The following is a 15,952-nucleotide window of genomic DNA, read 5'->3' as shown; positions in this document are numbered from 1 at the left end:
CTGACCTAATTTGTTTTAGCAGATGCAAGAAACATCACTGAAGAGCTCATTAAAATGTACCTTCTGTGCTTTTGGAGCTATGCTCATTGCTAAGTTCTTAGCTGTCCTTAAGTTCTAAGGGGGAAAACAGTGACCTGTTAAGACCTTAAGAAAGAAAAATGAAATAATAACAAAGGGCTATTCTAAGTTGAAGTATCAGGTCAGTAGAATGGAGTTACTAGAATAAAAGGCATAACTGATTGAAATTGAAAACTATCCTTAGTTGGCGCCTGGGTGGCTCAGTTGGTTAAGCGACTGCCTTCGGCTCAGGTCATGATCCTGGAGTCCCTGGATCTAGTCCCGCATCGGGCTCCCTGCTCGGCAGGGAGTCTGCTTCTCCCTCTGACTCTCCCCCCTCTCATGTGCTCTCTCTCATTCTCTCTCTCTCAAATAAATAAATAAAATCTTTAAAAAAAAAAAAAAAGAAAACTATCCTTAGAAAGTCATCATCGGGGAATTCACCAGGAAGCTAATTCTTACCTTGAGAGAAGGAAAACAAGGGGGCTCTGAGCATCATAGCCTCAGATAACTTCTGGAGACAGACTCTGAGGCATGCTGAAGAAGGCATTCTTAGCATGGAGAGTGATGACCCCATGTAGGGGAGAAACATGCAGAGAAAGGCCCACTTTTATAAGCAATCCTACCTTAACACCTAGCTGAGCTGCCCCTGTGAGACAGCCCAGGAAACCACATTGCAGAAACCATTCTAGAATCTAGAGGTGGACTTCTGATCTCGGGGTCATGATTTCGAGCGCCACGTTGGGTGTAGAGATTACTAAAGTCTAGGGGTGAACATGGCTTCACTGGAGCCCAGTTGTGTTCTCATTGTGCTCGAAGAGTTAATAATTAGATCCAGCTCTGATATTTGTTCCTCTTTTAACATATTGTCTCTAATCTTTTCATTATTAGGTTGTAGTATTGTTTGTGGACTAGTGGCATAATGAGAAGGAGGGATGTTACATCTTTAACGTACATTTGGACACTTAGCTGATAGAATTCACTAAGATATAATTTCTTTTTTTTTATATTTTATTTATTTATTTTGACAGAGAGAGAGAGAGACAGTGAGAGAGGGAACACAAGCAGGGGGAGTGGGAGAGGGAGAAGCAGGTTTCCCGCTGAGCAGGGAGCCCGATGCGGGGCTTGATCCTAGGACCCTAGGATCATGACCTGAGCCGAAGGCAGACGCTCAACGACTGAGCCACCCAGGAGCCCCTAAGATATAATCTCAATTTTGAGCCAATAAGAATAAAATTGTTCCTATATTAAAATCAGAGGGTATTAAAAAAGAGATATTAGGAGAAAAATGCTTTAAAAGCCCGTTCTAAACCTTAAGTAAAATTGGTTTGGAAAATTTCATAATAGCCTAACAGGTTTGTGTGTGTATTTTTAAATATATGTACAATTGTTTTGAAGCTGATGTTCCATGGCTCACAAATTCTATTTGCCAGTATATTATTTATTCCACTTTCATCCTTAATACCATCATATTTAGACAATGGTAATAGTTTAAACCTAAAATAACCTTGACAAGTTCCCATAATGCAGAGCAAGGACATCACACAGAGCCATTCACTATCCTGGAGCCCTGACCTTTCTTTTATGAGGCTTTTAGGGACTGTCAAATAAGGTGAGGTTCTATGGTAGAATTCATGTTGAATTTGGGGAGAGAAGACCTGGGTTTGACTCTTCACATCACTACTTGCCAGTACTAAATCCTTGGTCAATTGAAAATCAACTTTCTAAGCCATAGTTTACCTCACCTGATGGAAAACTCAATATACAATTAATCTGTTTGTTTTCTGGGGTTATTGTTACATCACATGGAATGATGCATGACATTGTCGAGTATTCAATGCCATGAACCTGCAATTGTCAAACATTCTGTGGGAAGATGGAAAGGTGGTCCCAGTTGGTCATCAAGCCTTGAATCCATTTAAATTTTTCAAATAAGGTGACCCTAGATTTTAAAGAAAACCTAGAGAGAAAATCTGAAAATTCACAAGGATGAAAAATAGTTATTTACACTCCTAAAGCCTTGCTGTAGGTTTCTCTTAATAAATTTACTCTTTAATTTATAAAAATATGGGTTTGAAAGAATTAGATCTCTTCTACCTGATCTATAATTCTCCATAGCTCTTACCATGATCTAACATTTTCTATTATTTGTTTATTGCCCCCATCTCCAACTCTCTGAGTAACATATAACACTCCTGCATTTCGAGTGACTGGGAAAGTTCCATGCACTTAGTAGAATCTTTTTTTTTTAAATTTTATTATGTTATGTTAATCACCATACATTACATCATTAGTTTTTGATTTATGTTCCATGATTCATTGTTTGCATATAACACCCAGTGCTCCATTCAGTACGTGCCCTCTTTAATACCCATCACCAGGCTAAACCATCCCCCCACCCCCCTCACTTAGTAGAATCTTAAATAATGTGTGTTGAATGACTAAATAAATGAAAGAATGAAATGATAAGATACACATGCTAAATTAAATTAATCACTTCTAAAATTTTCAAAGTAGGTTTCTATTTATAGCAACCAAACTATAATTTCACAATTATATCATGATATTATAGATAATTTGAGAGTAACTTTGTGAAATTTCATTTTGTTTAACAGCCAATAATAACTCTTACGATTTATTTGGTTTAGTACTAGGTGTCACATACTTATAAATAGTACTGAAGACTTCACAACAGCCCTTCCTTCCCCCATAGTGAAAGTTCTTTCCTAACTTCGCAGATGAGAAAACTGGGGTTCAAGAAATGTAAATCACTGGATTAAAAATCACACAGTTAGTGGGGAAAGGGAGCCAGAATTTGAATCCAAGGTTTGGATAGATCCAAAGTACACATTCCACACTGATAGTTCCTCCCAAAAAAGGATTAATTAAAGGTAAAAATTAAATGTGATTTAATGTTTGTCTGATAATGTTTTTATTGCATCCTTGTTCTGCATAAATACCATAAGAGGAATCTTCAATTCTAATCTGACAGTCATTTTCTCTTAGTGTTTAAAGACATTACACTGTATTTTGGCATTTATTGCTGCTCTGAGAAGTCTACTTTTAATCTAAATATCATTTATAATCAACTTCCCAGGTGATTCTGATGTAGATGCTCCATGGACCACACTAGGAGAAAGATTCTGGAAGTTAAAGAGACTAAGTTTCTACAGAATCTTTTTTTCCCAACAGCTCCAGGTTCTTCTGGCAGGGGGTGGTGGGGAGGTGACCCTTGATTCCATCCATGAGGAGGTTTGAGGTCATTCTCACTGAAGAGGCAGAGCAAAGAAAATCTGGGCAGCTCAAACAACTGGTCAGTTGGCATCAAAACCAGAGCTGGAAGCCCAATCTTTTAACTTGTTCTACAAATGAGTTTCTAAAACTTAAATGGACATGTAAATCAGCTAGAGCTCATCTAAATGTAGATTCTGATACTCAGTAGATCTGGTGTGGAACCCAATATTCTGCACATCCAAGAAGCTCCCAGGCCATGCTGCTGGTCTAGTCCACCCTTGCAATATGCTTAAAGGCTAAGCATTCCACATTCTTAGGCGCCCAAGTCCCATTTCACTCCAACAAGGATCACTGCTGTCCTACTCAGATACACATTACAAGGACCTTCTTTTCCCCATTTTACCAGCATTTTCCAGGATATGCACCAAATGAGGAGTGCTCTAATCAGCTTTTTTCAGGTTAACATAGTGGGTAAGAGCACAGGTCCAGGTCTCAGATCACCATTTACGAAATGTGTGACCTTGGACAAGTGACTCAGGCTCTACACCTCCTTTTCCTCATCCTTAAAATAATAATAGTGATTCCTCATCACGCTGTTGTGATGGTTCAGACTCTGTGAGGTGGAGAGCACAGTGCTGGGTATGCAGCAAGTGCTGCCTAAGTGTCAGCTATGTGGCCTCTTACCATGTTGTCCTATTGTGTGACCCTCTCATTCAACATCCCTAGACTTATGAAAGGAGTCCTCGTCCTTCAGGATTTTATGGGCTCTAATCCTTCCTCCTTTTAACTCCTTCAAAGAATTGCTATGAAGATTAAGTGAATTAATATGCATAAAACACTTGGAGCCATGCCTGTCACATAATTAGTACCCAAGATGGCTTAGCTTTTAGCACTTACTACAATGGTAATTAAATCACTTTAGAGGGATTTTTAAATCAGCTCTTCTCCCATTAGACTGCAAATCTTAGGAGAGTAGGGACTACATCTGTTTTAGTCACGTCTGTATCCCAATTTTTTTTTAAAGATTTTTTTTAAGTTATCTCTACACCCAACATGGGACTGGCACCCATGACCCCAGGATTAAGAGTTGCATGCTGTACCAACTGAGCCAGCTAGGTACCTCTCTGTATCCCAATTTTTTTAACACTGAACCTGACATACCATCACTGCTCAGTAAATGCAGTAGATTGCATAAATGAATGAATGTATGAACGAGTGAATGAGTAAAAAAACATCCTTGACTTCCAGGAGAGATCCACAGGAAAAAAGTTTGAGAAACACTCTCCTAGAGGATAGAGGCAGTGGGAGAGGGAGAAAAAAAATGATCCTGGGGAACTGGTCTGGGGCAGGTTTGGAGTAAGTGTTTTCCAAATTCCTTTGAGGATGAGGAGTTTATAAATGCCAGTCTGGAGTGAAAAAGTGAGCTGAGGGAAAGGAGTCTGGGGAAGGACAGCCAGCAGATAATGGTCTTGGAAAAAAATATGAGCTAACCGAGGTTTCTGATCAGATGTGTCAGGAGGTGCTTTGTGGTAATTAAAATAAGAAAAATGAGAAACCTTTGAATTTCCTGCATTGGGGGCTAACAAGGAACCCAGTGCAGGTATTGACAGGTATTCCCTGACCTTTGGTCCTCAGGGAGGAGACAATCTGCATTTGTGAATTCTCCAGAGGAGCTTCTGGGATCACATAGAGAGAGGAGAGGGTTAAAATCACACAGTATTAGAACATGATGCACGACAGACATCAAAGGTCATGTCTACCTCCTCTTCCACCCACCGCAGCAAATGGGTTATGCCTGGACAGAGGGGGTGAAAAGGTTCCAAAGGAGTAGAAAGGAAAATTCATGGGCTTTTTTTAAGATGAGCTGATCACAGGGAATTGCTTTCCCCATATCGCATTTGGTTTTATTATAGTTATTCTTCAGTGATGATACCATCTCTGCAATTTATAATCTGGACATAAATCTCCCTTTGAGATGGAATTGCCCATCAAAGCATTTCCAGACAACTTTAGACACATCCCATAACTGCAGTCATTTTCCTGGTAGACTGGGGAAACGTTTCCCCTGCCTCAAGCACTCATCAGGACATGGAGTGAAAACTGAGAGCAGAATGGCCCGTGACTGCACAAGGAAGGAAATGATGACAGTGACAACAGAGAGACACAATAGTGTCTAGGCCTGCACGGTCACAACAAGGCTTTCCTACATTGTCTATGACAGCAATCTTCTCGGCAACTCTAGAGAGAGGAAGCATTATTTCCATTTTACAGATAAAGAGACCGAGGCCCAGAGCAGGCAAATGAATGGTCTAAAGGAGCAAAAGTGGCAGAGCCAGGATTTGGACTGGTTTCCTCTCATTCCAAGTCAGTTCGCCAAGATAGTGCAGGCAGAAGACAGTTTTCTTGATGGGCATCCTGCCAGAACAATATGCTTAGAAAGCCTTTTATCTTGGCAAATGAGCCAAGTGTCTCAACACTTACAGACACCTTTTAACAAGGATATGGGCACAGGTACAATATGAGCCCCTGTCCTGGGAAAGCCATGCATCTATTCAAGCTCAGGAGCCTATGTGATGAGTGCCATGGAGAATTACCACCTGTCTTTCAGGTGCTCTCAATGTCTTTCACTCTTCTAAGATCCATCAAGATACTCCATGCCTCTGTAGCTTCTAATGAGGCCAGAAACATGGTTATACTCACCCCAAAGATTCTTGGGTATACTTAGTTAAAACCACTAGGGACCTATCTCAGGCACCTAGACATCTGGCAATAACCCAGAACATGCACGTTTCTGGTATGTGCCAGAACCATAAATTGACCTTTCTCCATTTGAAATGATTTTTCAGGTCATTTGTATGGAGGGACATTAAGCTCTGCTTTTGTCTTCCTTCTGTACCAAATTCACCATAAGGTCTTGAGAAAATTAACTCACCTCCTGGGGGTTCAATTTTCAGACTCGAAGAAATTAAGTTTTAATATTTTACAGTCATCAGGAAGAGGTCAGATGTTTTGAGGGTGTCATCTTTTACTGCTGGGATGCTGACTCATATGGTAGGTCCATCTGACTTCAAAAGCTGGGCCCTATCCACTCTGCTAGACTGATCTCTAGGGCTTCCTCTGGCTTTTGCAATGTATCACTCTGTATTCCCTGAACTACCAAGGAAATTCTAAGAGTGTAAACTTCCCAAACTTCCCAGCTAATAAATACTGAGTAAGGAGTCAAGTCTTTGGCCTTCCATCCACTACTATACTGCATTTATTTCCAAAATAGCCTTCAAGAGAAAAGGTGTACTTTAAATATACTTACCTTTTCTCTATTAAATATTACAATTCTTTAGAAAAACACCGGATTTTTAGTCAGTGTATGCGAGTGTGAATCCAGGTTCTATTCATCATTAATTGCATATAGCCATTCTAAATGTCCATTTTTTCATCTGTTAAAAGTTCATAACATTTTAACACTGTCTCATTTATTGATTGCTGGAATCAAATGAGACAATGTAAGCCAAGTGAATGTAGTAAAGTGTTATACAGAAGGGATAACAATAGTAAAAAAAATAGAGATATCTTATTTGTCTTTGTTAGGCAAGTTATACAAAATGTTTGGAAAAAAAATAGCGTAAAAATCTTGGGGTGAACCATGCAGCAAAGCATCTGAAAGTAAGAAAAGTAGAAATGGGAAGTATTGATCAAAGCAGATGATGGTCACTAATGATCACTAAGTTTCTTGCCTAGTGGTTCTAAACCACGGGTTATTAGGTGTTGTCTGGAGATAATTTTGGTTGTCACAACTTGGTGGTGGTGGTGGGGGTTGTTACTGACATCTAGTGGATAGAGGCCAGGCATGATGCTAAACATTCTGCAATGCATAAAACAACCCCTCACATCAATGAATTATCTGGGCCAAAATGTTTATAGTGTTGAGGCTGAGAAATCCTGGCTTATTAGAAGTTGTAGGAGTTAAGAAACGAGTATATTCAGTTTATTCCTGTGCCTTAGCATCTAGCACTGTACTTGGCATAAAGTGGACACTATCTATCTATCTATCTATCTATCTATCTATCTATCTATCTATCATCTATCTATCTATCTAATCTATCTACATTTGTTAAATAGATGGGTGAGGGAATGGAACACCAACAGAGAACCAGATAATGTAAGTTAAACCTAGTTCAGATGGCCATGGAAAATCTTAGTTCCTCTAGGTTTCCTCTCAGTTTATGCTCCATCTTCTTTGCTTTCCTGCCCTGTTGAAGCTTCTTCCCTTTCTTTCCTTCCCTAACACTAGGCAAGAATAAGCACAGCCTGCCAAATCTGAGAATGCCTAGGAGCAAGAAATAATGCTTATAAGACACAAGCTTTGCATGAACTCTTCTAGCTACCCCCTTCAAACCATTCATTTCAGCCAGACAGTAATCACATCTGTAAATAAATGGATTCATTCTTATTCCTTCTCTGAGCATGAACAGATAGGACCAAAAGCACATATTTCCTGCAAATGTCTTGCTAAAACAGTTCAATTATGCTTTTAGGAAGACACATCATGGGCCATGAAATAGAAACTAGGTTTAGGTGAGAAAATGGAAAATAAAAGGCATTTAGTTCTGGGAGTACAAATATTATCTGTTCATCCGTGTATCTCCCATACCTAGCCTGGTGCCTAGCACATGACAGGCATCCTTAAATATAAGATGAATGAAAGGAGAGCCTGGTGAAGTCAATGTTCCAATCTTTTCCTCAAATCTTCCCCCAAATAATTTTTAAAAATTTTTCAATTAAAAAAATTTTAAGTCTCAACCATCCAATTTCATAGGAAGGCAATCTGAAAGTCTTAGGTTTTGAAAAAATTGTATCCATTTTTCTCTGTCATGGAGATCCAAAACCAGATAAAGATATATGGGTTCATCACTGAGAGGTAGATGTCAATAAGGTGACTTAAAAAGTCCTTGCAGTAATAATTCATATTGGATGCAAACATTCTTAAGACCATATTATACCAGAAATAAAATAAGCCTGAAATATGTGTCATATCTTTGCCAGAAAGTCTGCACTGAGACAATGTGTGGTAATTTGGAAGGATTTAAAGATTCAGTAAACAAGGCTAAAGAGGTCACATAGGGACTATCAATAAAAACCTTCTGTGCCCAACACATCAGTCCCCCAAAGGACCATAATGTCATGATTACCCAGTTATATTGGACAACCCAAAGCTCCACAGTGAACTGCTTGCCCTGTGCTGGGAATAAGCTTCCCAGAAACTGTAGTGGAATGTGTTTCATGTTGCCCCAGAATAATTTTCCATTAGTACTTTTGGCTAGAATCTGTGTCAAAAAAATGACCACTGTAAAATATATTAATTATGCAGATCCATTAGTCAGCAGAGTAGAAAGACCGAGGTGTTTCCATTTTCAACTCGTCCCTAATCTTGAAACATTTAAAGATACATCGATGACCAAGAACCTCTTTTAGAGGATTTAGCACTTCATGTACTCATATCAAGCTCTAAATCCTCACTGATTCCATTTTCTTACACAAGTATGGAACAGGACCACTAACTCTGTTTGTACACCAGCTTAGAATGTTTGATGACAAATTTAAGACTGCTCTAACACTCATTATGCCTTAGACCAGCTGCTTTCTCCTTACTTAATAGATCATTTTTAAGCTCTTAATGATCAACATGTTTAAGTAGACATATCTATAGCCAAAGAAAAGACAGAAGGAAACATAGGTAAGATAAAGTACAATCTCTACTGCTATTTATTTTGAATTTGATCACCTCTGTGAGGAAAGCTGTATCTTGCAGATGGAGACTGAAATACGACACGCTTCATAAAACTGTCTTTAAGTTTAGTTTTAAGGAAGAGCCTGTATTTGATGAGCACTGTGGCAGAGCACAACATATTTCATTACAGTAAAAGTGCTTATTTGATGGCTCTAATATATTTAGGATCCTCATAAATACTCTTGGAAAAAACAGATTGATTAAAATGTCTTTACCCTGACTGGCTCTAAATACCACACTTTCTGATTAAACCACCCAATTATTATTTTTTTAAGAGCAAGAAAAAGAAGTAATAGAGAATCAATAAGTTTCCAAGCTTGCCTCTGACAAAAATGACTATCATTTTGGAAACATTTTATTGTGTACTACATGCTGAATTCTTTTTAATTAACTGGGTGTCTACACCAGGGCAGGAGGTGGAGAGCTCAAAAGCTATTGCTTATTAGACACAGCAAATCACACCAAGAAGTCAATATGGTGTCAACACCGCAAACCTTAACTCTTAGTCCTCCCATTTTGTGGTGGGTTGTTTTGTTTCTTTGTTCATTTTTTTAGATTTCTCTGGGTTTTGGTGAAGTATAGCAAGGGTGTCCTGTGCTGGGTTCTATCTTCTAGTAACATTTCCACCACTTATGAACTTATCTGTTCTCTCTCACTGGAGGAAATAAGGAAATAAAATGCAGCATTTCACAGACTCACCTCATGACTAGTATGGCCTGCCTCCAATCCAAAAACTGCCAGTTGAAGAGAAATTTCAAACATATTGATTCTATGTCAGTGCATTTTTCCCCCTATAAGACTCAATTGAATTTTATTGGCTTAAATGGATTTCAAATGGGAAGTTCAGGTGCAAAAGAATGCATTTGGGGACTCTCAATTTCAACTTTGTCACACTCCTCAGCATGCTTATCGGTAGCTGTGTTCATTTTTTAATGACCCAGGTGGTATAGACACTTTGCAATATTCTATCTGAAGTGCCACCTCAGTTCTTTCCAGTAGCCAAAAGTGAAAGAAAATCATGCTGGGGTGAGTAAAAGGAAGTTGCAAATTCTACAAAGTTCTCTACAAATAACCAATTCAGTTGTAATTGCTTTTTACATTTGCATCAATGATGAACCAGACCTGAGATTTTGATATTTCGAAGTTATCGTCCCATCTTTATTTTTACTCTACATTCAAAAGATTGAAAGTCAAAGGGATGGATCTCTTTTAATCAGTTAAAAAAGCTACCTTAATTTAGCCACTTCTGCATATATCTCTCCGTAGGCTGGCTCCCTTTTGTCATGTCCACATCTTTCTAGATGCACAAGTTGAGTAGAAATAAAACACACATTCTCCGGTTTCAAACACATAATTAGCTTGGAGTCACAAAAGCACAGCCTGAGAAGGAGGTTATATAGTGTCGGAAGGGGGAAAAACAGTAACAAAAATACGGTGTATTATTGTAAGTCCTGAGAAATCATTCCAGTCTAGGAGTTAATTGAAGATTGCATGGATGAAGTGAAGCCCAGACAGAGGGGACAGATGAAAAGAATGACTTTAGAATGAACCAACCTGGTTCTGAGTTTCATCATCATCATCATCATCATCACCATCATCATTGTGTTGACTCAAGCAACTTACATACTTGCTCTATGTCTCTGTTTTCTCATCTGTAGAATGGGGAGGTTGTGCTATCTCCTTCGTGGGATGGTGATGAAGGTTAAATAAGCTATTTTAAATGCTTGGCACAGTTAAGCAAACAGTGGTACTTATTCAATGGAAGCCACTTTTGCATTCTTTATTTTGCTAAAAAGAATAAATGATCTCAATTTGACATAAAAATTCCCTGTATTATTTTCCCCAACATGGCACAGATTTTTATTCCTTGGAATAGATTACAACAGTTTTTTGGTGATGGCATTCTGGGCTTTTCTGAAGTGATGCTTTTAAAGACCATGCACACTAACACTGAGTCAAACTAAGGATCTTGACCTGTTTAAGATACAGATGCCCCTTTCCCTTCCTATGTCAGTGAGTCCAAGCATGCTTGGAGGCTTAACACTTTTGTAAGCTGGCAACCTGGAGGAAAAGACAGATGCTTTTACCCGTAGGGTGCTATCCCCCCTCACATCTTCATTAATCTACATTACTGAACAGCTTCAGATGATGATAAACTCTGTTTTCAGGTAACAACTTTGTACATAACCTGTTCTAAAGCCATGAAAGGAGAAGGATGACAAAAGGCATTAGGGAAGTTGAGGAAGAGGGTATGGGTGGGGAGGGTGAGGGAAGTTCATTTAGCAGTAAATACCAACAGCCCAAGGATAAAAGTTTTGTTTGTTTTTCAATAAACAATCTGCTAAGGAACACTTGGTTCCAGTGAGGGTTTATGGCATCGAAAGCTGTTATTAGTAACATTGTGAACCCGGTAACAGGCAATATAAGTTCATGTGTATTTGTAGGGTTTTTGAGGTTGAACTATTTTTGAGGCTGAACTAGATTAATCAAAATTCAGAATTCTGTTTGTCAGAAAAGAGTAGATTCATTCCAGCATGCAAAAGGCGTGTGAGGGGCAGAATGCCCCAAAGAAAGTAGATGTGAGGATCAGTGCATTCCTAGACACTCATTACTAGTTCCATGAATTGTCCTTAGATGATGCAGGATCTAAATAATTGCTATTCTGAAGATTCTATGCCTAAAATGTCTAGGCATGCACAACATTCCCAAGTTCACTTTCAAAATCTTTGAAAAATATTTAATCAGACCTCATCTTGCATCTCATTCAAAGGTGCCTTTAACTTTCATTATAAATATATTCTAATTCATTTCACCATGATAAAGCCTGTGCAGATTTGTTGATTGTGTAACATAAAGAGAAAATTAAAGCATCAGTTTGTTTCTGTTGGAGCAATTACTTAATCATCTTATCATCTCTGTCTAGGGTAATTATATTCACAGAATTTCTCCCAGACTTCTGAATTAATAACAGAGAATTCAGACCTTCTAAGACTCTCTGGAAACAAAAGAAAAATGCAGCTAGCCAGGTAATGCATTTAAAAGTCATTATGAGCAGCGGTGACCAGATAGTCATGTTGCACTAGTCTGAACTTAATAACAGCAACTTTGCTCTTCATCAGCTTCGGATACAGAAACATAAGAGCCAGGGCTGGGCATCTGACAGATGGTGGCACAAATATACTGTGCAAATAAGACAGAAGAGAAGCAACAGCTTGTGATTGCATCTTTTCACGGAAGGCTAGAGATTTACTTTAATGATCTGAATACTTTTCATAAATTCAGTTCATTTAAAGGTTCACACGTACCCAATTTTACAGTAAAACTCACCTCATTCATTCCACCTTTGTAAGACCTTATGAAATTAGCACACCCCTTTCGGCACTGCAATACGATATTTGGCAGCTATTTATGGAGTTGAAGAAATTCATGTTCTGACACTGATGAAGAAACTTTAATTAAAATGGTAAGCAGGCTGTAACACAATGAATATACTTAGGACATTAAACACTCCAAAGGGGAAGGGTGGGGTAGAATGACATTACATTTTTATAAAGCCAAATGTAAGTTTGCTTAAATAGTTTCCTTACTATGTTGAAAGAAACCCAACACATCCTTCAACAACTAAGGTAAGCATCACATTATCACACAGCACAGCCTCTTTGGCTTAAAAATATGACTATAAGAAAGCAAAGTAAAAAAAAAAATGTTACCACTAAAGATTTAAAAAATGATATTTGGAAAGAAAAGTGTGCAGCCTAAATGTACCCATGCAAATACACACACACACACACACACACACATCTCCCCAGACAGCAGTAAATCGAGAGAGGTATAAAAACTTACCGGAGCAAATATCACCATACACATTTACAAAAGAATTGATAATCCAACTTCCCTCTCCTGAAAGAAAATAGAGGTTGTCTCATGCTAAAAATAAAGCTTCTCTGTCCACAGCACCAGCCACTTGTCCCTCTTTTTACGAAGCAAAGGAGGAGAACAAGAAAATCAATGAGGAGGGAAAGTGAGATGTTATACCAATCAGGTAGCAGCTTCTGCCTTATTTGCAGAGAGATGGCAAAACGGTCATATTATTAGACAGTGACAACCCACAGCCGAAGTACAGCAACCTGATACTTCCCTCTGGCGAAAGGCTGCCTGCCTTGTGGGGAGGTGGTTACCATCATGGTGAGCTCCCACACTTGGCTCTTTGCTCACAACTGCAAGCGCAGGGCTGCTGTGAGCAAGCAGACTGCATCATGAAGAGAGCACCATCTCCCCCTTTACTCCAGGAGCCCCCTCCTCTCTCAACATAGCGCTTAGAAACAAACTGGGAAACAAAAAGGAGCCAGGATTTTGTGGGTTGGGGGTGTGGGTGGGAAGTGGTGGTTTTATAAAATCCTGATGAATAGATTTGCATAGATTAGGTAAATGTTTATGTTTGTTAAAAAAAAAATTGCCCTCATTTTTATGGAAATGCCTGGATGTTATGCATGATACCCATTTGGGAAATTCATGTACCACCCATAAAAAATCATTAAGGTGATGGTATAGGACAACTTTTTGGGCTCTGGCAACTGGGGAAGGAAGGAACAAATTACAATTTGGGTGTCCATTTGTCACAGGAGTGTTACTTAAAGCTTTCTGCAAAATCATAAAACTGAAAAGGCTTCAGAGGTTTAAACATGAGCTGGGTCTGCTTTTCCTACGAATGGGCTTCTGCAGGAAAGAGATGAGCTTGGCTAGTTCAAGGGGCCAGAATCATGGCATGCTGAGGCAACATGTTTTGGGGGGGAATTGGCACCAAATTCATGAAGAGGCTGCCCACAGCTTCCGTGCTCTCCTCACACAGGCTTCCTGAGGGTGATTTCTCTCCATGGCCTACCACAGCAATGGCCCAAGAGACCTCTAGGCCTCTTCCCTTCCCGTTCCCCACTTCGGGACCCCACTCAGTACAGGAATAATGTTAGGTTGGCTCAGGTGTCTCTGCTTTATCTTTTGTGCAGATAAAGGCCAGACCCAAACTCACCTTGACTGGCCATGTTTTTTTATTGGTAGATAATAATTCAGAATTTGTCCAGAGTCTTCCTTTAGGTTCCCCCACCCCTCTGTCTCTGTCTCTCTCTCACTCACACACACACACACACATACCACCACCACACTGCATCCCATCATCATTATCACCACCACCTCCCAGACTCCCTTTCTTCCTTCTCCATACACAGAGTAACAACTCAGTGGGCAGGGAAAGGTGGCAGGTCCTGTGGGAGGTTGTAGGACCAAACAGACAAACAGACAAGCAAAACATGATGAGGAGCCAGGCAACCCAGGGTCTAGTCCCGAGCCTCCACTTCCCAGCCAAGTGACCTGGGAAGTCCCTTAAGATCTCTGAGCCTCGGTCTTCTGTAAAATGGGCATGCTAACACCACACAGTGCTGTCACTGGAGAAGTGTGGGGAACAAACGAAGGATGGCTAAGGCATTGCTTCCCAACCCACACCACACACAGACAACCTGGGATAAGGATCCTCCAGCTGCCTTTCTCCTCCAGCTTTGATCCAATTGTTCCTTACACACAAGCCTTCGGGGCACTCATGAATGCTTCAAATTGTGTACACCCCATGGTCCCTTTGAAATTCTGATAGGAACTTTATGCCCCCTTACTCTCTCTGCCACCACCCCTCATCTGCCAATTGAAAAATCACTGCATTTCAGTGATGGAAATTACTCAGGGGAGTAAATTAAGCAAATGAACACAGTCGAAGCAGAACAGAAAAGGCTAAGAACTGCCAGGCATTTAAGTTCACACCCAGTAAACATCTGTTGAATAAATTAATGAAAAACTGAGTGAAGGAGTAACATCCCCATGCTGTAGCTGCTTGGTGAGCGGTGTTAGAGCAGAGCTGAGGAAGTCACTGTTCTAGCCACACACCCAGAGGGGAGAACGACACTTAATAGTTTTCTCAGGGTGGAGAGTGAGTCAGTCTCAGCCCTTTTGAATATTAAGATCCCCATTTCAAGTAAAAGAAAGAAAAGTTTTGTCTTCCACATAATAATAGCAAACATTTCTTTTTTTTTTTTTAATTTTTTTTTTTTGCAAACATTTCTTGAATATTTGTTCTGTGCCAGATACTCTACTAAGTGATTTCCTTCCTTCTTTCCTTTTTTTTTTTTTTTTTTTTTAGTATAAATGGATTACCTTAAGTGGGCATCACAAAAGCTAGGAAGAGCTACTATTTTCATTCCAGTTTACCAGAGAGGAAATCAAGACCCAGAGTTAAGCAACCTATTTAAAGGTACATAGTCAATACTTGATAAAGCCAAGACTTGAACCTAGTCAGATGCCAGACTCCAAGCTGTTAACTACTCCTTCCAGTACTACATGATGGTACCTACACTTTTATTTATTTAGCCTACAGAACATGAGTAATCCACATATGGATACACGGACCCTGAAATAATTCCACCGTTCTTCTCACAGTGTAGAGACCAGGAACCCTGGTGTAGACAGAAGGTTTACTGAGCTGACAAATCCCGTGCCCAGGCTCTGCTGATTTCGTATGAACTTGGCCACCTTACTTAACACCCTGGGTGACAGGACGCATGAGGCTCAGTCTTGGGATTGCTAGCGGTCTGCTCAATGACCCTGTGTGTACCCTAAAATGTCCATGCTTTAGTTTTTCTCATGTTTGAAGGGTTTCCACTGAATGATCTCTAAAGGCCTTCCTGGGTCCACTTTGACTAGATAAGGGTCTAAGACTAAAAATTCAATTCAGATCTGATGGTTGAGTTACCTTTTTCGGCCTCATATTTTGTGCCAAATAGTGTTAACATTCTCTACAACTTCCTAGCTACCGCCCTACCACCAATGATCTCTCAC

The 15,952-nt window shown here is 39.6% G+C and overlaps 1 protein-coding gene across 1 annotated transcript in view; it reads right to left on the bottom strand.

The window, feature by feature from the left end:
- The window catches only part of SYNPR (synaptoporin), a 148,692-nt gene extending 135,399 nt beyond the window's left edge, over positions 1 to 13,293 (bottom strand). Inside the window, exon 1 of the mRNA XM_081820256.1 lies at positions 12,920 to 13,293. Within this exon, the coding sequence (XP_081676382.1) occupies positions 12,920 to 12,943 (24 nt within the window). The 5' untranslated portion in view covers positions 12,944 to 13,293. The remainder of the gene's footprint in view (positions 1 to 12,919) is intronic.
- Between the last annotated feature and the right edge of the window lie 2,659 nt (positions 13,294 to 15,952).

The sequence above is a fragment of the Leptonychotes weddellii genome, chromosome 1, assembly GCF_054177405.1.
Source record: "Leptonychotes weddellii isolate Sample4059 chromosome 1, ASM5417740v2, whole genome shotgun sequence".
In the NCBI taxonomy this organism is placed as follows: Eukaryota; Metazoa; Chordata; class Mammalia; order Carnivora; family Phocidae; genus Leptonychotes; species Leptonychotes weddellii.
The sequence above is the reverse complement of the archived record's forward strand: the minus strand, read 5'-3'. Positions and strand labels throughout refer to the sequence as shown.